This window comes from Pantherophis guttatus, chromosome 6 (assembly GCF_059756535.1).
Source record: "Pantherophis guttatus breed Tessera chromosome 6, ASM5975653v1, whole genome shotgun sequence".
In the NCBI taxonomy this organism is placed as follows: domain Eukaryota; kingdom Metazoa; phylum Chordata; class Lepidosauria; order Squamata; family Colubridae; genus Pantherophis; species Pantherophis guttatus.
Genome location: NC_142068.1, coordinates 61,145,763 through 61,171,885, shown reverse-complemented (window position 1 = coordinate 61,171,885; position 26,123 = coordinate 61,145,763). Strand labels below are relative to the sequence as shown.

Below are 26,123 nucleotides of genomic sequence, written 5' to 3'. Positions count from 1 at the left end.
TCCAGATGCTTGAACGGAAATAAGGCCACCCTTTCTTCATTTATAGAAGATTCATTCATACTCTTTCTGTGTCACATTTCTCATGCTCCTCTCTTGTTTATCTTGGGGTTTTGTGTTTCCAGCAAAATCTTTTCAATGGCTTTCTGCTTTCTTTGGTAAATAATGAATATGCAGCTGATTATAAATGAGGGAATGAGTGTCAAGAAGAGGAAAATCCAGAAATTTAATGGTTCCACTACTTCACAATAGGAAACAGCTTGAAGGTCCTTTGAAGGCTGAAGAATAGCTCGGTTAATAGTGACACTCTGTGGCCACCAGCATAGACCAAAGCATCTGCTATCCCATTGAGAGGCCCTTGAAATCTTTGCCCAGAGAAATGGTCATAAATATTAAATGTTAATTACAGAAATATTTACTGTCTTTTTTCTTCCGAATCGTAATTGCTTAAACTGTTTGTTGTTACTGTTTATGTTATTTTGCTATTCCTGTAATTTTCAAACCAGCATTTGCACACTATGGAAAATCTTTAAAATAATAAAAGATAATAGTGCCAATCTTAAAAACGAACTGTAGAAAAAGAGATCAGCTATGGTAAGTTTTATTTTTTTAAATGAAGTTCATTAAAAAGAAACTTAGATCTGCTTCCATTAAAAGGTGTTAAATCTTTAAAGCAGAAGCAGCAGGATCAAACACTGGCTTTTACTGACTGTGCTGGTGGACAGAAACGTTCTCTTCCCTTCTTGACATTTTTTTTCCCGGTGTTGTCCCACAGTGCAGGGTCTGCTTTTTCCCCCTGATCAATCAAGTGTTGATCCATTGGTTATGACAGGAATTGACTGATCAGCTTGTCACCCAAGAATGTCATAGGGCTACAAGAGAGTGACTGCCCCAAAGTTACCCAGCTAGTTTTCATGCCTAAAACAGGACTAGAATTCAGTTTCCTAACTCCTAGCCTCAACCAAATGGTTGAATGGTTCTCCCAAATGGGAGAAGGACCCTGGAAAGGAATAGGGTAGAAATTGTGGTAGAAGAGACGATTCAGGAAGGAAAGAGGGGGACAAACAATTTTTCAGTCAAAAAGTCTACTAGGTATGAGGCAGGTGAAATGAAGGCAATGTTTCATGTTTCCACCATGATGGAAAGATTTGGAGAGGTATGTTGTAAGATGTATGACAGGACCTCCAATGATTACTAGAATGAGTAAGCAAAGTCATAAGTGAAGTAGTCCTTGTTTAAAAACTATTTAACATTTTTATTGGTTAAAAACAGCACTTTGAATTGGGTTTTTGAGTCACTGCGAAAAAATTAGTGAGGAGGCATAGTGGTGTACTCCATTTTTTCTCTGTCTATATACATATAAGATGCAATTCCCCAGGCTGGCAATTAGTGGTATTTAGCAAGCTTTGCAAATTACATCATTGCATTGTGAACTCTTCCATACTCTGTACCCATACTAAGAAAGAGTTACTTAACAATCTACTGCAATTTGAAAGTAATCACTTTTGCTTCGAGGTTCTTACAACTTGTATGTAATTACTCTCACTTCAAACCTTTTATCTGCATTGCTACTTACAACAATTAAGATAAAGAGAAGGAGCTCTGTAATGTGATCCATGCAGACAGGAGAACTATCCTAGAAACAATGTCTCATGGTGTCAATACCTTTAACCGAGCATTGTCTGGTTTCTTAAGGTTTTGATAAGATATGTCACTAGATCATCTTCCCATGGTGCATGCTGGAGACAATGCATTATTTAAACAATATATTTGGCAGTAAGTCAATTAACTTAGTTGTAACCAATTCATGGATTAGGTGCACCACCAAGCTATCACCAAGTATTCTATTGTTTACTCTCTTGTGAAAAGTATAAAGGCTGGCAAAATACACCAAATGCCAAGAACTTCAAGCAGTGGTGGGATTCAGCCAGTTCGCACCTATTCGGGAGAACCGGTAGCAAAAATCCCTGCCCCCCCTCCATGCCCAGCTGAGCCGTGCAATCATCAGAGGCTTTTTTTTTTTTAAATGGCTCTGACAATCCAAGCTCTGACGATCCCAGCTGAGTTGCCTGATCGGCAGAGGGTTTTTTTAAAACCCTCTGCTGATCAGGCAACTCAGCTGGGATCGTCAGAGCCTTTTGAAAGCATTTTTTGAAAGCATTTTTTTCGCCGAAGAAGTTGTAGAAAAAATGGTTTTAAAAGTAAAAAAAAAAAAATTGGCCACACCCACCCAGTCACATTAACACCCCCCCACACTAAGCCACGCCCACAGAACCTGTAGTAACAAATTTTAGATTTCACCACTGGGCAAAGGGTTGTAGATTATTGTATCTTTCTTTTTCTATGTATCTTAATATTTACTCAAAAAAACCCTCTCTTTTTTTTGCATTTGTCATGATTTGAGCCTATAGTATTGTCTTCCAATCCCAGTTCTGATTGCCTACCAGCTGGGTATCAGTATCAACACAATAGGCCAAGACACAACTTGTACATTACTGAAACTGATACCAAAATGACATGATTCTTAAATTTACAGGGACAGCAACTGGAAGGCTACATTTTACATCTGAATGGAGACTGGTTTCTGAACCCAGGAAGGAATATAATGCATATTTAATTGTTTCACTTCATTTTTACTCTGAAAAATGTGTCTCTGAGACTGAGATGAAATAGCTTTCCTCTGTCTGGTTTGAAATCTCAACTTACATTTTCAGTGCCTAAACTAAGCAGTTTATGCAGTATAATGTATCAGTTAACATAGATATAGATTCTAAACAATTCTGCTACTGTACTCCATGGACCAGTGGAAGCATCTATTGTAAATTTGTCACAGAACATTAATTTGAGCAGTTCTTGGGCCTGTGTAATAATGTAGTCACATTTGTTTGCCTTTTCAACAAAGACTGTTGTTATCAAGAGTTGTATTTAGAAGGACACATAAGTCTTCATGCTGAATGTATCTACCCCTCTTTCATTTTATTTCTTGTAGTTCCCAGATTACTTTTATTTATTCCTGATGTCCACGTCACTTCGTCATATGAATGTGTTGCTATTGCAGAACAATTGTGTAAAAGTCTACTGTCCCATAGTCCAGCATTTTCACCACCCAGATCATTTTAAAAAATCAGCCAAGACTCTATCTTCCTCCTCTTTTTCTTCCTCTAGCTGATTTCAGAGGAAAGGAAGATGCCAAGTGCAGCAATAGTTTTGCTCCTAACTTATCTGAACTCTTTTTAAAACAAAACAAAAAATGGGAAAGCAGTAGTATTGATTCCTAGTAAGAAGAGAGGAAGGAAAACAAAAGACTTTGGGGAGACAGGATCATGGGGAAAATGGCAACAAGCACATGCAAGTGTGTGTGTGTGTGTGTGTGTGTGTGTGTGTGTGTGTGTGTGAAGGCCCAGGTTACCACTGTAAATGAAGCAAAGTCATACTGACCTCTACCAGTGGCTTGTGAAAATGCTGTTCTTCCTAAAAATAAAATTACAGGATGCAAATCAGATCTCCAATCTATGATATGGAGGAGACATTTTTATTTAATCATGGCTTAACTGTGAACAGAAAAAGGGATGATTTTTTTTTTAATTCCTTTAATAAGACTCCCTTATTTGATGAGTTAAAACACACTCTATGCAGATTTTCTGTTTTTCCCCTTATTTGCCTATTTAAGGCTTCATCCTAGCTTTAATAGCAGAGGATTGATGTAAGACATTTTGGGAACAAACTCCAGTGATTATTGAGCTGGCTGGCTCCCTATCCAGCTATAGCATGAAGCTGCTGGTTGAATGCAGAAGGACAAGCGAAATCCAGAGCCTAGAAAATAAGGCAGTTTGCTTTTTATTTGCCAGATGGTTGTGATTCAAACTAATGTAATCACAAGAAATGTCCCAGAAGAGCTAGTATGTGTGTTTTGGCATTCTTTTAGTGTCCATAGCAGTGGCATGATGTCCTTGCTACCTTCCAGTTGCAGCTGGCATTAAACTGAATAGAAAGGTTTTTGAGCCCCACTCACAATTAACTGAATGGCAAACATCCAACAGAAAACCAAAGAAAGCATGCAAGAGCATAAAAATGAAGAGTAGAAACTTCACAAAAACTCTTTCATATCCTTTCGTATCCTTCATATATAATCAGTAGCAAAAGCAGCACAAACATTTGATCCATTGTTTGCTATTAGAGTGTTATAGGGAGTCCTCAATTTATGACCAGAATTGGACCTGGAATTTTGGTTGTAAGTCAAGGCAGTCATTAAAAGGGCCACCACGTAATCTGACTAGATTTTATAACTGTTTTTATGATGGTAGTAAAGCAAGTCACATTAAGTGAACCTTGTGTTTGTTAAATGAATCACATCTTTGTTAAGTGAATCCAGCATATCCAATAGCCATTTTTGCCATTTTCTGCTGGAAAATGACAAAAAAAAAACCATTAAAATCATGGCCCTGTGACCACAGGATGCTGCAAACTGTTATAAATGTGAGCTGGTTGCCAATATTTGAAATATGGTCACATGATTGGGGTGATTAGTGATGATTTATGATGGTGGGAAGTGCTTTACAGGCCGTAAATCACCCTTTCCAAAGCCGTCGTAATTTCAAGCATGTCAAGCAACTAGTTCTTAAGCGAGGACTACTTGTAATGCCAATTTTACCTTCCTACAGATTCTAATCTGTTGTGTCCCATTTCCTACTCCTTCTCTTCCCCCAAACTATCCACTTTGTAAAATCTGTCTTGATATGGCAGGCCCGGAACAGTAACAGTAGCGAGAATTAGTCATCCCTAAGCATGTTTATTTTACTAAAAGATCTATAAAATATACTGTGGTTAATTTTATGCAGTCTGTTTTTCTTAAAACAGCTTTGTGAGTTTATAATAATTATTAATGTACACAAAGTATGCATTGTGGAAGAAGCATTAACATCAGCCATTGTCAATATGCTTACATTTAATTCCCAATAGCGGGAACACTTATTGCCTTGTTGATTATAGTGTATTACGATGCTGTACAATTTAGAATAGCATGCTAACAAAGCAGCATGTTAGGGCGTCTTCTTTCACCTAAATTCCATTATAGTAACAAACAATCTTTCTCCTATTTTTCTCTAGCTATCCGTTTCCTATGATGTTCAGCAGCTGCAGCAAGAAGGACTTGGAAATCAGCTTGGAGAAAGGCATGGGGATGTGTCTCTTCAACCTTCCAGAGGTTAAGGAAGCATTTGGTGACCCCAAATGTGGGAACGGCTATGTAGAAGAGGGAGAAGAGTGTGATTGTGGTGAACCTGAGGTAGGAGTAACACTCTTTGTTTTAAAGGAAAGACCAAGTTCATTTTGGAATATCCCCCCATATTTTCACCTAGTTTCTTCATATTCTTCATAGCAGCATTCAAATGTCTAAATAAAATGGTCATACTATTCTTTCTAAATGCCTGTGGGCTGGTCTTTCCCCGACCTAGAGACCATATCCAAGACCATGATATTTTACAAAGTTAATATTACCTAAAATTGTGTTTTTCAGCCTCAGCAACTGCAGAACGTGACTCCCAGAATTCCCATGCTGGCTGAGGAATGCTGGGAGTTGAAGTCCACACATATTAAAATTGTTGAAGTGAGAAATATTGACATAAAGGATGGATGGTCTGTTGTGCAGAAGAATGTTCCCTGAGCTATATTATGCAAAGGCTATTCAGTTGCAGGCTTGGAACAGATGGCTCTTTTGCTAATACCCTGTTTTTATTTTCTATGGCTGCACAAAACCATTTCCCCAAATCTTCTGATTTATGACTCTTCTCTTCAGTATAGAGTTGTTAGCATGCCGGATAAGATCCCTCTGTTTAATTTATAACTTAACATCCATTGCCACCATACTTGGGAGTGGGGGGAATTGTTTAGATAATCAAAACTAACTATTTCAGAAGATGATGGATTTGTTTTGGTTTTTTTCCCCTCATACATAATAAATTGAGAGGCACTGAAATAGCAAGGAATCACTTTAGTTTTCAATATAGTTTATTAAGTTGATTGAAGTCATAAAGATTTCCTGACAGCCCACTCATTTCTTGAGGTAGACATCTCCTGCCTGATGCTTTCAAATTCATGCTAAACTCAGATCTTTCTTGTTTCTTTTCTCCATCTTATTAATACGTTTTAAATAAAAAAATAACGTAATATTGTCATGAAACAGTTCGAAGTGTGGCAAATCTATTACATTAATCAAAGTTACATTATTTCAGTAATTTAACCCAGGATCTACACATTGATATAATTCAAATCCTTGAAGAGATCAAGGCGTCCTCAGTGTAGGTTCTTCTAAAACAGGCGCGCAAAACTCACGTTATTAATCGTTAAGAAATTCTAGGAGGCATATTTTGCTGATGGAGATCACATATCATATTTCAAAAAAGCAAAACAAAAACAAAGGTATCTGGGGAACTTAGTAAGCTATTTCTTCAAAGCTGGGTCACTGTGAGGGGGCGGACTGAAAATCTGATCAAGAAACCTACAGATCTTGAGTTGGTAAAATTACTTACAGATAAAAAAGGAGGGAAGTGGACCTGACTGATTAAAAGTGACTGCTGCCCAAAAGAAATGTAATGGTTTGTGGGAATATAGTGGGGAAGGGGAGAGATGCTGCCTAGGGCAAGGGTCTCCAAACTTGGCAACTTTAAGACTTGTGGACTTCAACTCCCAGAATTCTGGGAGTTGAAGTCCACAAGTCTTAAAGTTGCCAAGGTTGGAAATCCCTGGCCTAGGGAACAGTCTAATAGGGGCATAGCCGGCAGCTGCAGGTGGAGAAAGAGGCTGAGAAGGGACCCTCCGATGCATCTTGGGTTTATTTCTTCAGCATTTTTTAAAATCTCTGCTTGTACAAGATAGTCTTCAACATACGACAACAATTGACCCCAAAATTTCTGTTTCTAAGCGAGACAGTTGTGAAGTGAAGTTTTCAGATAGAAAAGTGAGGTTTTATCCCATTTTTCTTGCCACGGTGGTTAAATGAATCACTGTAGTTGTTAATTTAGTAATGTGGTTGTTAAGTGAAACTGGCTTCCCCATAGACTTTGCTTGTCAAAAGATCACAAAAGATTATATTGCAACCATAATAAATATGAACCAGTTGCCAAGCATCTGAATTTTGGTCACGTGCCCATGGGGATGTTGCAATGGTCATAAGTGTGAAAAACAGTCATAAGTCACTTTTTTCACTGCCATTGTAACTTTGAATAGTCAATAAATGAACTGTTGTAAGTTGAGGACCAACTGTAAATAACTGTGTGCAAAAGTGTTGTTGAATGTTAATAAACTGCTTCCCTTCTGTAAAAACTAGATAGAATTTGCAGTGAAGCTAATTTCAATTCAGGATTGGAAGAAATGACTTAATGATAAAAAGAAAATTTTGAGTGAACTGGATTTCCTTGAGAATTTATGGATTCTCTCTTGCTGGTAGTATTTATTCATTAGCTGTCGTGGCACAGTGGTTAGATTGCAGTACTGCAGGCTACTTCTGCTGACTGCTGATTGCCAGGAGTTTGGCAGTTCGAATCTCACCGGCTCAAGGTTTACTCAGCCTTCCATCCTTCCGAGGTCTGTAAAATGATTGTTGGAGGCAATAGGCTGACTCTGTAAACTGCTTAGAGAGGGCTGTAAAGCACTGTGAAGCAGTATAGAAATCTAAGCACTATTGCTATTTAAGTAGAGGCTGAATGGCCATCTGTTCAGTATGTGGTCATTGTTCGATTCCTATACTGACCTTCAGGATCCTTTCAACTCCAAACATTCGAATGTATTTATTTCTATATTGATCAAGTTAATACTTGCTGCAATTAGCCAGAGTCTCTGCAATTACCATAATTAGGAGCAGACAAGACAATGTATATGTGACAATTAAATCAGAAAAAAGAAACAAACCTTTATGCTGCTTCTGTCACTTCTTCTATGCCTTCTGCAATATCACAATCTTCAAAACATTCCAGAAGGCTACTTAAGTATGTCTGGGAATTGTGAACATTTGATCTCTACCAGAGACTCTTCCATAGCAGGGATCTCACCAATGAAAAACAACATTTATGGGCCTGCAGACGATAGAATTTGTGGAAATGGGGTATTACTAACAACTTTTCTTGAGATGCCTGAATTAAGGCATACAATTATGGTTGGAGGAAGCAGTCCTGCAAGTAGGTGCAAGTCCAGCATACTGGGGATTTTCTAGATATCTGCACTTTGAACTGAAGCTGACAGTGTCAACTGAAGTGATACCTCACGGACAGACAGTGCAGTACACAGAGTACAAATGTAAGGTACTCACAATATGCTTATATTTCATCATATGCCCCTGTTTGGGAAATTTGGTTTTTCTTCATCAAAAGGTAGGCTACTCAGACCTTGAAAATTTGCAAACTCCTTTAAATATTCGCAGAAATACTCTGAAAGCATCCAAGGATTGTGTGCTTGCATCTGACTTCCACAATTTAATTCTGTGTATGTTGTTGATGAATAGGACTATTCTGTATACAAAGCTGGATGCCCCTCTCCACAGCACCCTGCCTTTAGGTGATTAGATTTATAGAGATTCAAGAGTTTCTGAGATCTCCTTAGAATTTTATTTGGAAAATTGTATTCTTGAAGATAAAATGCTGTATTTCTATTATCCTTCTGTGAAAGAACAAAACATTTGATTCTATTTGCAAAAGCAGTTGCATAAGTTTTCACAACTAATTATGAATTAGATTTTTTTTTTTTTTGGCATATTCATCTTTCTGCTTATGCTTGGCCAATGGTCAGGGAAAGCATCTTTACTAATGAAACATATCATCTCCTGTAAAAAAAAAATCAGTAACTTCACATGGGATGTAACCTAGATGCAATTCTGTGAGTTCTTATATAAGGAGTATCGCCTGCTGATCAAAAAGTGCATTAAATCTCAATGAAGTTCAGATTCTACAGTTTTCTTTCAAAACAAGCACAAAATAGTTCATGCAGATATGAATTTGATAAAATTGATATTGCTCCTTTTGTTGGGGATTTTTTGTTAAGGCAATTTTGCCTACAATATGCTCAACAGATATGACTCCTCTTTTTGGTACTGTCATAGTAAACAACAACAAAATCTTGCTATAAGATCAGACAGAGAGCCTTGTGCCATATTTTCAATTACCTGGCCAAAAAGATATTGTAATTTTTTTTAAATAGTTTTTAAAGAACTATTTAGATGCTTCTGAGCCTGTAGTACAGTGGACTAATGCACTGTTATTAACCTCTGCTGCTTGCAATTACTGCAAGTTCAAATCTCACCAGGCTCAAGGTTGACTCAGCCTTCCATCCTTTCAAAGATAGGTGAAATGAGGACCCAGATTATGGGGGCAATAAGATGACTTTGTATAAATATACAAAAGAATGAAGGCTATTGCTTAAAACGTAAGCCACCCTGAGTCTCCGGAAAAGGAGAAATTTAGGCATTTTTCTATTTTTGGAATCCAACAGTGTTTATCATGCTATCAGAGAGAGAGGAGGAGGGAGGGAGGGAGAGAGAGAAAGAGAGAGAGGGAAGGGAGGGAGAGAGAAAGGGAGAGAGAGAGAGAGAGTTTTACTTGTTGCTATTAATAGTCAATGTTAATCTCTTGATTTCAAGTTTTAAAAGTGATAGCAAATATTCAGTTTTTCACACCATTTACGAACATCACCACTATTTCCTTTGTTGCATAATTTATTCAAGTGTGTTGATTTGAATAACAACACGCAATCTGAAAAGGCTACTGGAATAATCAATCTTTTCCTATATCTATATCAGTTGAAAATGTTGAACATATTTACTCTTCATTCCAAGTAAAAGACTTTTCAAATGTTCTGTCGCTATTCTTTTAAGCATCTGCAACAGGATCAGTTAGCCATATCTTCTTCTTTCTCTTAAGGTCTGCAAAATATAATAAAAGTAATAACTTGCATTCCTACTTCTGACCTAGTTGCTACTTTATGTTATGATTTCAATATCAGAGATTTCTTATTTGTTCAGTCAGATGGAGTTAAAAGTTGAGGAGTAGTTTTATCTATAGCTATTTTGGTGAGGTCCTCAGGGACCTGATGTTCAGGGATCATCAATTTAACTCACTTCCTTCTGACTTTAACCTTGGAAACAAATCCATTTTTTTCTGAGAGTTCTTATTGGTTTAATCTACAGGCAACAAAATATTTATGATCTTATGCGTAGGGAGAAGTACCATGATTAAATTGTGCTGCATGGATCATTAATGTATTTGTTAGCCAATAGTGCAGATTATATTTGCAATCTATCCTTCATTAGATTCAGATCTAAGATTTAAAACTATATATCTACAGTAGACAGAATGTACAGCTGAGGCCAAATCATCAGATGAACATAACTATTCTATTGAAGTAATTTCATATCAGTGATAAATTGATTCTCAAGTCAATTACTATAGCCACATCCATTATTTTGCTTTCTTTTTAATTAACCCTTCATTAATTTATTAATTGGCAAAAACTTATAATTTAAAATGCCTTTTGCTCACTTGATGCTCCATAAGAGCCCTTCAAACTCCAAAACACTTTTTCCCATTTTGAATAGAAAGCACTGCATAGCAACACCACACAACATATTAGATTAGACTAAAATGGATTTGGGTAATTTTTGTTTGGTGTGTTGTAAGAATTAATCATTATATACTATGTTCTGTTATCCAAGCCAATACTTTGAAGCATAATATGGTTTATTTGAGTAAAATTTGATTTTTTTTTTTAACACAACAATTGTGTGTTTTGTTAATTTCAACTTAGGCTTCTTCAGTATGTTGGAGCCAACCTGTACATCACTGGTTGCTAATTACCTGACTATGTTAGCAAATAGATTGTTTGGCTACCTTCTTCAGCTTTCCAATGGGATAGATGGCACTTATAGGGATGTCATGCATGAGCTCTATAGAAAAATGTCCTAGTGATAAGAAAACTAAAAGTAATTGGCATATTATAGCTGTCTCCACTTCTAAAAATTGTCACACTATGAAGTCTATGAAGGGGGAGGGTGTAAGTATAGCCCTAAGGTAGAAATACACACTCTCTTCTGAATTCCAGATGCCACCCAAATTGAAGTTTTTTGTGAAATTATAGAAGCTGTTTCAGATTCTATTACCTACTCCAGAAATTGGGCAGAGCAGAAGGAATTTGCTATGCTTTTTTGAAACTCAATGGAAGGGTGATTCTGCCAATCCTTAATCTAAAACAATTACCATTCCCTGTGACATTTGAGATATTTGAACTGTATGGTTCCGTTTATTTTCCGTTAAGACAAAATAGTAGACTAATAGGAAAATATATGTAGTAAGTGAAAAACATACCAAGAAAATAAAAATCTACAAAAAGAAATAGGAAGTGTAGTACATGGGAATGGGTAGCTACTATTATTATAGAAAACTCTACAAACAACTTCAACAGATGGCATTATATTATACACGTACAACAAAATGAAGTTGAGAAGATTGTATCAAGGTAAATAGTATTTCTAAGGAGAACCTAAAGGTTAGAACAGATTACTAACCTAACAATATGTTACCGGGAAAGAAAGGTTAATGTTCTTTCAAATTGCATTAAGAACAGCATCATTTCCAAGACACTTGAACCAATAATATGACTCTGCTCAGTCTAGAGATTAGATCACATTTACATACTATGCTAGTTCTGATCAATACAAGATAAATTGGAAACAATTCAGGGAGAGCACAAATAGTGCTCAAGTTCCAGAAGAGAGGATCTAGTTCCCACCGAGAGAGAGAAAAAAACTTAGAAAGATACTACTAGTTGTAGCTTCAATTACTTGAAGTTTAATTGTTTAGATGAAGTGGGATATATACATGCATGCATACATAACGGTACATACATACATGAATATAGGCATGCATGCATTTGAAGTGCTCCAAATAGGCACAGAACTACGTAGTTCAAACAAATTATAAATTAATATAATATCTTTAACTCCTTTAAAAAACAAAAACATAACAGCTCCATAATAACTGTTTTGAAATATTAAAAGAATTACAGGAAATAATGTTAGTAGACCAGTTGCCGGTAAACAAAGAATAAGAGTTGGTTGAATAATCTCAGCCTTACAAACTTTAGTTATTAATGGCTTTATAGCACTAGAGAAGGCTGGCAGAAATATTGCCTTGGTGCATACTTTTAAATGGCTCTTATGAAAGTAGCTAGTATTGCAATCTGTTCATAATACAGTGGGATTTATATAGAAATAACTTCTCTGTTTATTGGCTTTTATTGGTTCTTTGCCCTTTGTATGATTGTGACCCCTTGCCAAATCAGAGTTATTGTTGCAGAAATAGTGGGAGCTGCTTGGATAGTCTCAATAACACGTGCTGGTTCATAAAATTAGTGATGCAGCAAATTTCCCACCACAGTGGGATTCTACCAACACTATCAAGCATTTCCAATGTTTGTTCATGATATTATTTCTTAAAACCTTAAATAAAGATATGATAGGAATGCTTTTTTTAATCGTTGAATGGAGAACTGAGTATCATATAGAAACTCAAGGGGATGTACCTAGCACTTGATCCATTGTGAGGTCTAGAGCTGAGAGAGAAAGTTAGTCCCAAATTAGCCCAAAATTAACCATGGCTAAAGATGGACTTGTACCTGGGTCTCTTTGGTAGGATATCATTGAAAGGATACTTAAGGAAAGAAAAGTCAGATTGAGGCAAGGACAGTCCTGAAATCTATGGACTTCAGAAATAATCCAGCACTTAGCCTGAACTTTATTTAATTCTGCCTTGAGAATCAAGTCATCCTGTACATTGAGATTGTCTGTATACAAACTTGATTGTTTGACACAATCCTATAGTATGATTGGGTTGTTGTTTTTTCCCCCTTTAGGAATGTACGAACCAATGCTGTAATGCTACAACCTGTACTTTAAGGCCAGGAGCAGTGTGTGCACATGGACTTTGCTGTGAAGATTGCAAGGTGAATATTTGATCATTCTTCAGATGGTATGGGCAGGATTTCATAGTAATGTTTATGTTGGTTCAGATATTCAAGGCTGGGGTGTTTATATTGGTTCAGATATTCAAGGCTGGGGTATGGGTGTGTTTTCAGTAAAATAATATATATATTCAGTAAAATTATAGATAGATAGATAGATAGATAGATAGATAGATAGATAGATAGATAGATAGAGAGAGAGAAAACTATTTTTTTTTAAGAAAGAGGCCAGCATATCTTCTCCCATAAGACAGTGTGTATTTTTTAATACCCTTTGCTGCTAGTATTAATAGATGGGAGCCCTATACGTGTATGCCTACTATGGCAGAGTTCTTTGAGGTTTAAGATGTGTGCTTCTGTGTGATGCAGAACATCAAAGCGCTGTGCTTGCATTTTAATGAGGAATGAAGGTAGGCCTTTGAAAGTAAGCCATAAACAATTCTGCAGTATATCAATGAGAGGCATATAAAGTGCTCTTTCGCTTCTCATGCTGCGTTTAATAGATGCCTGGTACAGAATCTTAGGAAGAGAGAAAGACAACTTTAGCCTGTAGCATAAAAGCCACAATATAATACATTTTCTTCTTTGAAACTGCAGTCCCTTCTTTTTCCCTACAGCTGAGGCCAGCAGGGATTTTATGCAGGGATACCAGTAATTCCTGTGATCTCCCTGAATTCTGTACTGGAAGCAATCCTCATTGCCCAGCCAATGTTTACTTGCATGATGGGCACTCTTGCTACGGGGTAGACGGATACTGCTATAACGGGATGTGCCAGACTCACGAACAGCAGTGCATCACCCTCTGGGGACCAGGTGAGCTTGATATTTATTCACACAAACAAATTAGCATTGACATTTGGAGGAGGCGTGTAATGATTTCTTACCTCTCAGAATTCATAACCCCAGAATAAATCTTTCCCGCTGCATTTCATCACCACATGCCAATCCTTTCCTTAAGCTGATAGTTAGTGATATATTCCTGTTAATGCAAGTAAGCTGGTGAATGATGTAATTGAAGAATAGAATTTAATATATGCAAACCTCTTTCCCTTAGTGTATATCTACTGTACCTCTATTAACCTATTAAGCTTAAAGTTTTCTGGAAAGTGGTTGTTACCACATCATTCTTTGACTCTTTTTTGCTTCCAGCTATGTTTGGGGTACATAACATAGCTTCCAAACAGCACGGAGCTTCCAACATATTGAATGACAGGCTCTAAGCTGGAGAAGGCTGGGTGCATTATCTCAGGCTTTCAGAAACATCAGTTACAGCTCATATATGTCAACATCTAACCAACATCTAAGCAACATTTGCCAAAATGAGCCAGGATTTTTCTTGCTGGGTCATAGCCAGAGGTCTCACTTCAGATCTATGCATATAGTTAAACATTACATTGAGATTCCCAGTGACTGTCATTGTCCTTTCTTGTACTAGGTGAGAACAGCTGCATCCTTTTCTGAATAAAGGTTGATTTGCTTTGCTTGAAGTTACTTAACTGTAAAATGCAAATACTTGCCTTCATCTTAGAAGTAATTACTATTATGTTTGCTTAAGCACTTAGAGATTTCTGGGATGAGAGCCACTCTGTAAGTGCACAGCATTAACTCTGAAAACATAAGTCATAGTTGAAGATGAATTAGGATGAAATAGTGCCACCAAATGTACTTCCATCAGTCTGGGAACCGACTTCAACCATTAACTGGCTTTCACTGATAAAGTAATCTGAATCAAGAACAGAGGAAGTGCATTAGAAAACCGCATATCCATCCAAAGTTTTTGCTGTTGTAGTTCCGCACCATCCCTTTTCCAACATTTCAGTCGTTTGCCATAGTATGTTACTTTTTTCTGCGGTCAGTGCTTTTGGCAACAGAGTAGTACCAAATGGGGCAGTTAGGCTGCAAAATAACGACTGAGAGTAGTGAGGTCCTAAAAAGGCAAATAGGTGATGAATGAAGAAATGTAATTAAAATGTGATGTTACTTGGATTTCAAGAATCCTTCCAAAAGAAGGTCAGAAGAAAGACTCCACGAATTAAGTAATTTCTTCTTTTCTCTTCAATCAACTTCACTCAATAATTTAACTTCAATTCCTACAGCATTCACTAAAATGCATTTTTTATCAGTTGCTGCTGTTGCTAATGATGAAGGTGAATAACGCTTTGCTGTATGGTATTTTTACTAGAGGACACGTAAGGCTCAAATTAGGGTTCTGCAGAAATTGAGATCTGAAGGGCAAAATGTGATTCAGGGCACGTGCGGCCACATGCACAGCTCATTTTGGGTTCCATTAAAGCTGCTTTTGCAACAAATGTGTGATCCCAAGAAAATATACATTTGGTAAAAGGGATTATAGACAGGTACAGACCTACCTTTATACAATCCAAATTGTATTTATCCTTCAAATTCAGATCATAGTAGAAAGAAAGTTTTATAGTGCTATAAAGAATCCCATGTTAAAGAAATATTTCACAGACTGAATTCAAGACAAGAATCTATGTTACATAAGAAAAATCCAATTTTTTTTCCCTGCAATCTCTGCCTTTAAATTAAAATGAAACTTTTTAATACTTTGCTTCTGTAAAGTTGCATTGCCATAGCTGTGACCTATTTATAGCAAAATGATTGATGGTTATGTAGAGTAGAATGCATTTGGATATTATCTACTGCTTTTATTGGCATTTACAGAAGGTGCTTAGATATGCAGATAAATCCATTGGTGAGAGAAACATTGATTTTTCCCAGAGAAAAGAAGCCTCAACTTTGAACAAACTGGGACTTTCTCAGACTGCAAAGAAATGAATCCTTACTTTAAATTCTTGAAATCGAATAAGGGTTCCTGTACATATTTTAATGGGAATAGTTATGATGATGATTAAATACTACCACCAATATTGTGATGGCTGACACAGATATAAAGGAATGTGTGTTGTTTACTGTGAAAGTCAATTGTCAGGATAAAATATAAGACAATTGTACAGAAAATTCCACCATACACACTTATTTAGCTATATATCTCTTTCTCTATATTCTGTTTTTGCCTTTTTTGAAATAAACATCCAAAGTACCCTACAGAACTTTTATAAAGAAAAGGAAAGCTTTTACAAAATTCCAGAAGGCATCTTACAGAACAGTCCTTTGGATTTTAAATCCAATTGTTCTGAAACAGAAAAACAAACATATCTATCATCACGAGAGTCTTCCTACAATTAGTATCTAGATGAGCATTTATTCCTATCCTCTGTTTTCTACCCTTTAATCAGTTATCTAACCATAAGAGGGGCCACTGTATCCCACAACTATTCAATAATTTTTAGTGACAAAAGCTGTTGCAAATCTAAATATGCCATGCCAAATGGATTGTCTCTATCTATATGCCTATCTATTTATTAATTTTTATCGTATCTTGACTATTTTTACTAAAAAAACAATATATAGTTTTATAATGAAAGTATAATGTTTATCATCATCATCTTCTTTTAACAACCCCATAATACCTTGCGGGGTGGAGTCTGGGCAACTGAATGGAGCTAGCAGAGTGTTTTAATGGCCGGATGCCTTTCCTATTGCCAATGCAGAGTTTTGTTCAGCAGATATATTCTCAGTGTGCCCAGAGAGAGAAATATCTGCCTCAACCTAGGATCGAACTCACAGCCTCCTGATTGTGAGGTGAGAGCTCCACCTTTAGGCCACCACACCACTCTTGAAAGTATAATGTTTATACTCTCTAATAATCTCCATCCTCCTCTACTTCTCATTCTCCAGGCAATGGGAGATGGGAAGAAGGATAGCAACACCAGCAGCCCCAGACCATTATGCTTCTCAGTTCCTCCTTCATACAGAAGGGAGGACTTAGCCTAGCTAGTGGGAAGATGGCTTAGCTGAGCATTGGCTGCCCACTAGTGACACTACAGTGCCCTGCCTGGAGCAGACCCTGAAGACACATAAGGTAGCAAGCCAAGAGCAGAAAGTCCCTTCTCCATGACTCTCAGAAGCACCTGCCACAGACAGGTGCTTTTCTTTTGTTAGCTAACATGCAATTGCACATATGGAAAAATAACCAACCCCTTTAGGGCAATCAATTTAATTTTAAAAAATGGCTAGATTCAATAATTGAGCATGCCTTTAAATAATGGTCACAATTTAGGCTAGCCTTGACTAATATAAATCTCATAAGCTTTGACTCCCCTTTTGAAGATAACCAGCAACTGAATATTAACACATTTTTTAAAAATGAGTAGTTGATTCATCAGACTTATAAAAAATGGATAACAAGGAAATTGAGTGCCAGATCACAAAGAATAACCAGCACAATAAAATATTATTTGAGTTCATTGAAACAAAATCAGAAATCTCTGGACATTGGAAGAGGGTGCTGAATTTAAAGCTGTCTCTAAATCCATGAAACCAATAGCGGGGATGGTTAGAATACTTATTTGTTACAGTAGTTGATACAGTACTATACAATAATTGATTGTTGATTTCCCCAGTTGAACCCAGCTAGTTTCTCAGCCAATGAGAAACTAGCTCAATGATCCGATGAAGCTGGATCTTCAACTGATCCAGCCCATCACTTGATTTACATTCCAAATGTCAAGTACATGGTTTACAAATTATGTCTAGTATATTAGACAAAAAAAATCACATATAAGATTTCTCCCCTTTCTTATAAATTGGCTCACTGGCTTCAATTCAATCATTAGCTAGAGGAATTTATTGGTAGGGCAAATAAAGAAGCCCATACTGGATCACCCCATGATGATCTCTCAGGATGGAAGGATTGTTTCTTTAGACATTTCACCAAGAAATGTCAGCAGGTTTTTCTGCCAGTTTTCATTCTGTTGCTATTACCTCTGGCAAGCAAGCTGGAGACATGACAGTAAAATTATTCAAGACTTACCTGGTGGCTTTGATTATTTTGTCGTTAGCCCTAAGGCATATCTTAAAGGCTTTTATGGATACTTTCAAGACATGGGTCCCATCATAATTTCTTTGGTGGTATATAGTTCCCTTCTAAGTTCTTCTATGTTGTCATCCAAATTAAGGGATACTTAACTGTAGAGTTACTTCATCAGTCATCCTTACCAGTCTTCCCTTCTCATTTCTTTTAGTTTAATAGTTGGGTACAGAGGCCTCTTCATCTAATGAGGCAGAGACAATTTTAAATGGTATTTGAAGCTTCTTATCAGATCACTTTATCTGGCTCTCAGCTATTATCAGCATCATAGCAAAGCAGTAGATAAAAATATGATGAATGGAAAGTAGCAAAGTAAAAATCATGGCCCCCTGATGTTTATACCACAGCTGCCCAAAAGGAGCTGGATGGCCCAGACTTCTGGAGAAAAGTTGTATGGATAGATAAGTCAAAACTGGAACTTTTCTGGATATGTTCATGAAAGAAATGTCAAACAACAAAAGTTGGTGCTATTTGTTTGCTCAGACTATATAAATACACATACACATACACATACAGATATACATATACATATACATATACATATACATATACATATACATATACATATACATAGATATGTACATATTAGTAGACCTACTTGAAGTTCTGGTAGAACATGGTGGCAAAGATAACAAAAATAGCAAGAATTCCAAAAATATAAGAGCTAAATAATTTTTCAGGACACTTACTCCATACTGACCCATAACATCTCTGTGTTCTGGTGTTAAATGGACATGAGGAGAAATGGTCTGTTGCATTTAGTGCGAGAACAAGTATGAACAAAGGTTCATATACTGAGCACAATATGGTTTGTTTAATTTGACTTAGTGTTTTATAGGATCCAAAGTGATTTGTCACTGTAGTCTATTTAATTATTCAACCGTAATTAAGTAAATTTAGAGCGGTGTGTGAACCACTGTAAAAATTGTTATTTTATACCAACTTAGAAATGGGTGGTAGGCGATTTCAGTTAAAAACTGTGACAAATCTTAACTATTGGAGTGTCAAGTTCTGATGGCTGATAGGAAGTAAGATAAGCATTCATTCTGTTTCAGCAAGTTTAAAATCTGCTAGCAATCTTTCACAAATCATTTTCACTTTGCCCCTTCAAGTAGCAAAATAGAGAGAGAGAGACAAGGCTTTCTGCTTCGGTTTATCTGGTAGAATTATGATAAATGAGTTTCCTAAAGAAACACATCACAGCTGGTTTCCTTAAGTATCTTTATGAAGGTTTCTTAGTTTGTGTTTTTCTTTTAAGCTACTATTTCAGCTTTCCGTACCCTGACACTCCCCAATATGTTAATCAGGAATGGCATTCTGGCTCTGAAAGTTATAGTCCGTTTACATCTGGATGTTCCCAGGCTGGGAAAGGCTGTACAAGGATCATCAATTCTCCTTATTTTTATATGAATATAACGTGAACGATAATAACATTGTGGTATTATAAGAGACTAGACATATGGGTTGCAGGGACACAAAGCTAGTAACAAATTATTGTGTTACTGAAATCTAAAAGCCATTTGAAAGAGATGGTGGGAAGACTTGTTTACAAGCCCAAGTTCTCTCTTCTGTAAAAAAAAAAAAAATGCTATTCTCTGTTTTTATTTATTATTTTGATTTATATCCCATCCTAAAAATCTCTTACATCAGTAAGATTCTTTCCCATGAAAGCTTATAAAGTTATCTTAGGCTTAGGCAGTTTTAGAAGGCCCCTACAAAAAAGAATGACATTATAAATGTTACTAGATACCAACTGATTGATTGATCAAATGTATACAGCCACTTATCTCACTGAAGGTGACTCTGAGTGGTACATAACAAATGGTCAGATATTTTACATTTATATAATACACACACACATACACGTTTGTGTGTGTGTGTGTGTGTAGATCATAATTGATCCCAAAATTTCTGTTGCTGAGACATTTGTTAAGTGCCACAGTTCTTAAGTAACTCAATGCACTTGTTAAATTAGTAACATGATTCTTAAGTGAATCTGGCTTCCTCATTGACTTTGTTTGTCAGAAGGTCGTAAAAAATAATCACATGACCCTGGGACACTGCAACCATCCTAAATATGAGTCAGTTGCCAAGCATCTGAATTTTGATCCTGTGTCATGGGGATGCCACAATAGTGGCAAGTTTGAAAAATGGTCAAATGTTATCTTTTTCAGTGCCTAAATGAACTGTTGTAAGGGGACACACACAGTGATACATACATACATACATACATACATACATACACACACACACACACAAAAACATTTTTTTCATCAGTGTACTAGCAATGACTACCAAATCAAGACAATTTTTTGCATATTCTTACTTGCTCATTAGTTGGGGCCTGGGCAAGCAGTGGTGACTGCTAACTAACCACCTAACCAGGCAACAGATATCAGATGTGATAAAGATATATCTACAGAGATTGCCCAGAAGAAAGAAGAATCTTTACTCCAAATGCAAGGAATCTTCCTCCTTTCCTTTACCAGAACCAGCTCTCATTGGAAAGGTTTAAATAGGATGAATTAAAAAGATATGGAAAATACACACATATTTTCTATAAAAGTGGCATCATAAATATTTGCTAATACCAAGTGATTGAAGAATGGAATAAGGCCTTTTGGCTATTTAAACGTGTATTGAGATTGACAGTGAAAGAATTAAACAACACAGGAATATAATTTATCAATTTATTTTATTTGTCGTCAATACCACTTTGCTCCAATTGGCACTCAGTGGCTCATAGCATAAAACAAAACAAACATATTTTTTTAAAACAAAAATTCATCTAATGGAAGCAAAATGGCAGATCTCCTCAATAGCAACAAATATATACAATCAGCAACAGGTTCCTAGAATTCTAGCGCAAAGTGTGGGAGAAAAACCAAGTCTTCAAATCCCTTTGGAATGCCTTCCAGATGGAAACCACCGATATTTCAGGAGGAACCTTATACCAGCAATCTGGTACCATGACAGAGAATGCAAATGCATGCTTCTGGGATCCCAATAGATGGCAGTTCTTGGGGCTTGAATAAATACTTCTCTAAGGATCTGAATATCCTAAAAGTCACTTGACCTCAGGAGTGAAAAGGAGGGAGGAAGGAAGCACATTCAGACTTGGAAGGTTCTGTTAATATAATTTAAAATAAAAGTGATATTGATCTGTATGACTTGGTTTTCCTAATCCAGTCTACCTTGAAGGGCTAAAAATAGGGTGTTTGCTTGCTTAGCTTATCTGAACAGCAGGTTCTGACAGGTAGCAGAAATTTTGAGTATTTCGGAGAACCGGCAAATACCACCTCTGGCTGGCCTCAGAGTGGGGTGGGAATGAGATTTTGCAGTATCCTTCCCCTGCCCACCAAGCCACGGCCACAGAAATGGTAGTAAAAAAATTTGGATTTCACCACTGCTTGACCTCCTTAAGTACTTCCAAAGTTCTTTTTTGGTACATTATTTTGAAGAAAATTCCAGCAAGAACCATGGGGCAGTATTCTGAAAGCCCACTGTTGGAAGTACGTACAAAGTCCTGGTTTTCTTTTCCTCAGGAATCCCAGAAAATGGAGGGTTAAAAATTAGACCTTTATTTTAGGACTAATTCTTCATCCTGATTGTGGAAAGCTTTGAACTAGACAATGTGTTGGGGAATAGAGAGATGTAGACTAGGCTGAGAAGTCAAACAGGAATCCAGAAAAAGGCAGTGGAAAACTATTTTTACATTAATTGCTCAGAAAGCAACATGGCTGTGACCAAGTAGGCACCAGGAGTCGAGTTGACCTCAAAGAGGATGTTAGCTTCTACATCTGGAGTAAATTGCTGGGTCTTTTTATAATTTATCAACTAAAATTTCCAACTTTTAACCATTTAAGAATAGCTAAAACAAAAGCTTGCTTCTTTTCTTTCTCCTCATTGAGAATTAAATCCTCTCAATTTCTTGTCTCAGTAATAAATTTATACTTCTATATGGAAGCCATTTATTACATAACCACTAGAAAGATGAGATATTAATGTTCATCTGTAGTAGATAAGACACTTTCCCACCACTGCTATCCTTTCTATCCTATAAAGATACCATATATTTGTAGGTTTCAGCCATTGGAGATAAACCACAAGATGATCCTTTCATGCTGAGTGACATCAAAAAACATTTAGATAAATGTTTTTTGGAATAGAATACTGGAGTAGACAAATTTAATGGGCTTCTTTTAACCATTGCAGGGAAAGTGAGACAGAGAGAGAAAAAGAAAGATTGCTGTTATGTGACTCAATGTTCCAGTGTGTACTGTTTTCAAGCCTGGATGAAAAGAATTGGCCAGAAATATATTCACACATTTTATTCCTCCTCAGCATGTCTCATCAGAAAAAATACAGCTGCTGCATAATCTACTCAAATGCATTTATTTTTCATTCAACAATCAAGAAAGCACATCTAACAGGCTAAAAAAAGTTTAAATTTTCTAATTTTTTTTTCTGTGATTTGTATTTAGCTAATTAATAGTATTACTATTCTTACTGTTTAAATGCTTTGTAACAGAAAATATTTTAATAGGCTTTAAAATATTGTTATATCAAAACATCTAATCTCTGGAAAGCCAGTCTCAGTAAAAATCCAATAATACCCAAGCTTTTAAATCGCCAGCCAACCAGTCAGCCAACCAACCAACCAACCAACCAACCAACCAACCAATGCCAGTCTTCTGCCTTTTACCTGTTTACCAATTGATAGTGCAAAAAAAATGTGATGATGATGATGTTATCCATTCAATAGTATCTGTCTCCTGCCAATTCTATGGGTCAGATCTCTCCACATCTTCCTATCTTGCACTATTTCTTTGAGTTTTTCTATGCTCTGATGGGTGTTATCTCTTATGGTGTCCAGTCACTGGGTTGTTTGGCAGCCTGGTTTCCTTTTACTTCTCATTCTTCCAAGCATAATTGTTTTATCCAATGAATTCCCCCGCATTAAATGAGGTGTAGTTTTGTGATTTTTCTTTCCAGTGATATGTCTGATGTTATGTGTTCTAATATTTACTTGTTAGTCACCTTTGCTGTCCAAAAATATGCAGCAGGTTTCTCCGGCACCACAGCTCCAACAAGTTGATTGTCTTCCTGTCTTGCTTTTTTAAGGTCCGACTTTCACAACCATAGGTAGCTGCAGGGAACACAATAGAGTGAACTCACCTACATTGGTTGCCATGCTGATGTCTTTGATTTTTCATATTTTCCAACCCAGTGCAATCCAAAGTTTTATATCTGGGCTGCATTCAGTTTTGAGTGATCTGCAACCCTGGAAAGTGATTTTTTCCACATATTCTATCTTTTCAATGTTAATTTCTATTTTGATTTTTTTTATTCCTTGTAGTGCTCATGAGTTTGCTCTCTTTGATGTTCAAAAAGAGATGAAAATTCTCACTTTCTTCTTTGATTTTTCTTGATCAGACATTCCAGGTCTTTTTTTGTTTCTGAGAGAAGAGTTATATCATCAATATATTGAAACTCATTAACACTTCTTCCTCCAACCTTTGTCCCAATTTTTGATTCATCAAACTCTAACTTCTTCATGATCATTTTGGTATACGGATTGAATAAGAAAGAGAAGAGAATGCTGTTCATTTTTTATGACTCAGAAATCAGATATTTTCCTTCCAAGAAGTTACTTCTATACCTTATCCATTGTTCAACTAGCAATATATTGGTTTAATGGGGATAACCTTGAGTGACAAGAAGAACATCTACTACCAAAACCACAGTCAGATAAATGAAATCTAAGTTTGGAGCAGCACTGTAACCCAAGAAAAATGTCTCAGATAAGACACTGCCTAGTTCTCACAAAAATAAAAGGAGGGAGGAAGGAAGCACATTCAGACTTGGAAGGTTCTGTTAATATAATTTAAAATAAAAGTGATATTGATCTATATGACTTGGTTTTCCTAATCCAGTCTACCTTGAAGGGCTAAAAATAGGGTGTTTGCTTGCTTAGTTTATCTGAACAGAAAAAAAATAGAGGAAACAAATAGATTTCTATTTAGTTAGAAATAAACAAGTTGAAAAGGAATTATGAAGGCACAGAATTAAATGCAAGAGTATCAGGTTGTCTCAGCATACTAGATGGCCACTGGTAACCGAAAAGAATAAGTATACTCATCCAGTATTTTGGTTATATTGTAACAAACAGAATTCTCTATTTGCTCATTTTCTGCTTTTGCCACACTGAGTTTTCCCTCTTACTAGAAAAAATGCAAATACAGTATTGATTTATGTCAGAAATAGGCATAAGGTTATGTCACTAACTTTATTGTAATTTCTTAATGCAGCTCAGATGGCAACATATTAATCAATAACATGGTTTGATAGTTTGGGTATAATGTGTTGTATGATCTCAGGAAATTGTAATCTGTTTAATAAACCATGTTTAACCAAACCATGGCTTGATGGTTGAGTATGAAATTTAAATTCCATTACAGTTTATTCTAAAAGATGGAACCAAATATTTCTTGCTGCAGCCATTTGGGTAGTCACAGAGAGAGAGACAGAGACCCTTAAGAATATGTATATAATTATAGTTCCAAAATGTAAGTAGTTATATTAAATAATAAGATTTATCTGGGTGAATAGCTATTCCAATTACAATGTATTCTTTAATTTTATTTTACTTCCAAGGGACTGCCATGAACATTGCTAATAATCTTGTGATTTCACAGAGGTGGGTAGAAATGCCTGTTTGCCTTTTGGAAGGAAGTGGGGGAGGCATAATCCAAGAATTTCCCTCTTCTACTTCCTCTCTTCACTCTTCCCTACCAAAATCTACTTTCTTACATACTTCATACAGATTCCATATTTTTGCCTCTGTTTTAGGCGCTAAACCTGCTCCTGAGATATGCTTTCAGAGAGTCAATTCTGCAGGAGATCCATATGGAAACTGTGGCAAGGATTCCAAAAGTACTTTTGCCAAATGTGAACCCAGGTACAAGCTGCACATCTGTCCGAAACAAAACTAAGTAAAGCAGTGCTAATAGAGATGCTGATTATATGTCAATGATCTACATTATTCCTCTCTTTTCAGAGATTCAAAGTGTGGAAAAATTCAGTGTCAAGGGGGAGCGAGTCGACCTGTAATTGGCACCAATGCTGTCTCAATAGAAACAAACATCCCTTTACAAGGAGGAGGCAAAATTCTGTGCCGAGGAACACATGTTTACTTGGGGGATGATATGCCTGATCCAGGTCTTGTCTTGGCTGGAACAAAATGTGAAGATGAAAAAGTAAGGCTTAGAAATCCTTTCCCTCAATTCCTTTGATATCTAAGGTCTTTTTCATATGTATATGTATTACATCTAGTCCTTTTTTTTTCAGTCTTACTTTCTGTGCTTTGAACTAATAGCCTGGCAAACCTAACATAAAGGATTATGCAAATAGCTCTTCTAATGTTAAGTATATTTAAGGGTTTATTGATGGTGCATGGAATCAGTTTACTGTTTAGCCAGAAGGAGTAGCGGTAAATTGGTACATAAAAATTTTGAAACACGCATATATAGTATGAAAAAAATACTCTTTTTTTTATGTTACACCAGTTTCTGATAAATTATATATTAGGGAAAAAGGGGGGAATGAGCAAGTGTTTGGTCTATACAAGTTACTCTTGCAATGAAGCAATATGAAAAGTGTTTATATTCAAAGATTGATATGAAGTTTCTTGTTGCTTGAGTAATATGAAAGTACTGGTAATATGGTTTCCAATATTTCCTGTGTCCAGCAGAATCAGCTAAAGTTGATGACAGAGCTTAATTCAAGCATGGACACATTGGCACATACATGAATAATTTGTGTGGAATAGTAAATGTTGAACACATAAAGTTATAATATCTGTCTCCATACACATGGATAAACTTTCCTTCCGACTGATTTATTTCATAAAACATGAAGACTAAAAAAAAAAAGTCTCCCACATTCATCCCTTATATATAACAGGGCAGACAATCAGTGAGACAGGCAAACACCAACTTTGTTCCTTTCCTCTCAGGATCACAACATTAAAAACCCAGCAACAAATTAATTATTTTTTTGTGATGAGATTTTTCATTTAATATACTTGTCAGCCACAAAAATAGTTGCCTATTGCTGATCTTTAAGAATCTCATCTCCTTGTCTAATTATATACCTTTAAATAGTCAGCAGG

General features: G+C 36.3%; 1 protein-coding gene across 1 annotated transcript in view; it reads left to right on the top strand.

Moving 5' to 3' along the window:
- The window catches only part of ADAM12 (ADAM metallopeptidase domain 12), a 261,963-nt gene that overhangs the window by 200,838 nt on the left and 35,002 nt on the right, over window positions 1-26,123 (top strand). Inside the window, exons 12-16 of the mRNA XM_034436441.3 lie at window positions 5,104-5,281; window positions 12,889-12,978; window positions 13,614-13,809; window positions 24,803-24,911; window positions 25,011-25,209. Coding sequence (XP_034292332.1) covers window positions 5,104-5,281; window positions 12,889-12,978; window positions 13,614-13,809; window positions 24,803-24,911; window positions 25,011-25,209 — 772 coding nt within the window. The remainder of the gene's footprint in view (window positions 1-5,103; window positions 5,282-12,888; window positions 12,979-13,613; window positions 13,810-24,802; window positions 24,912-25,010; window positions 25,210-26,123) is intronic.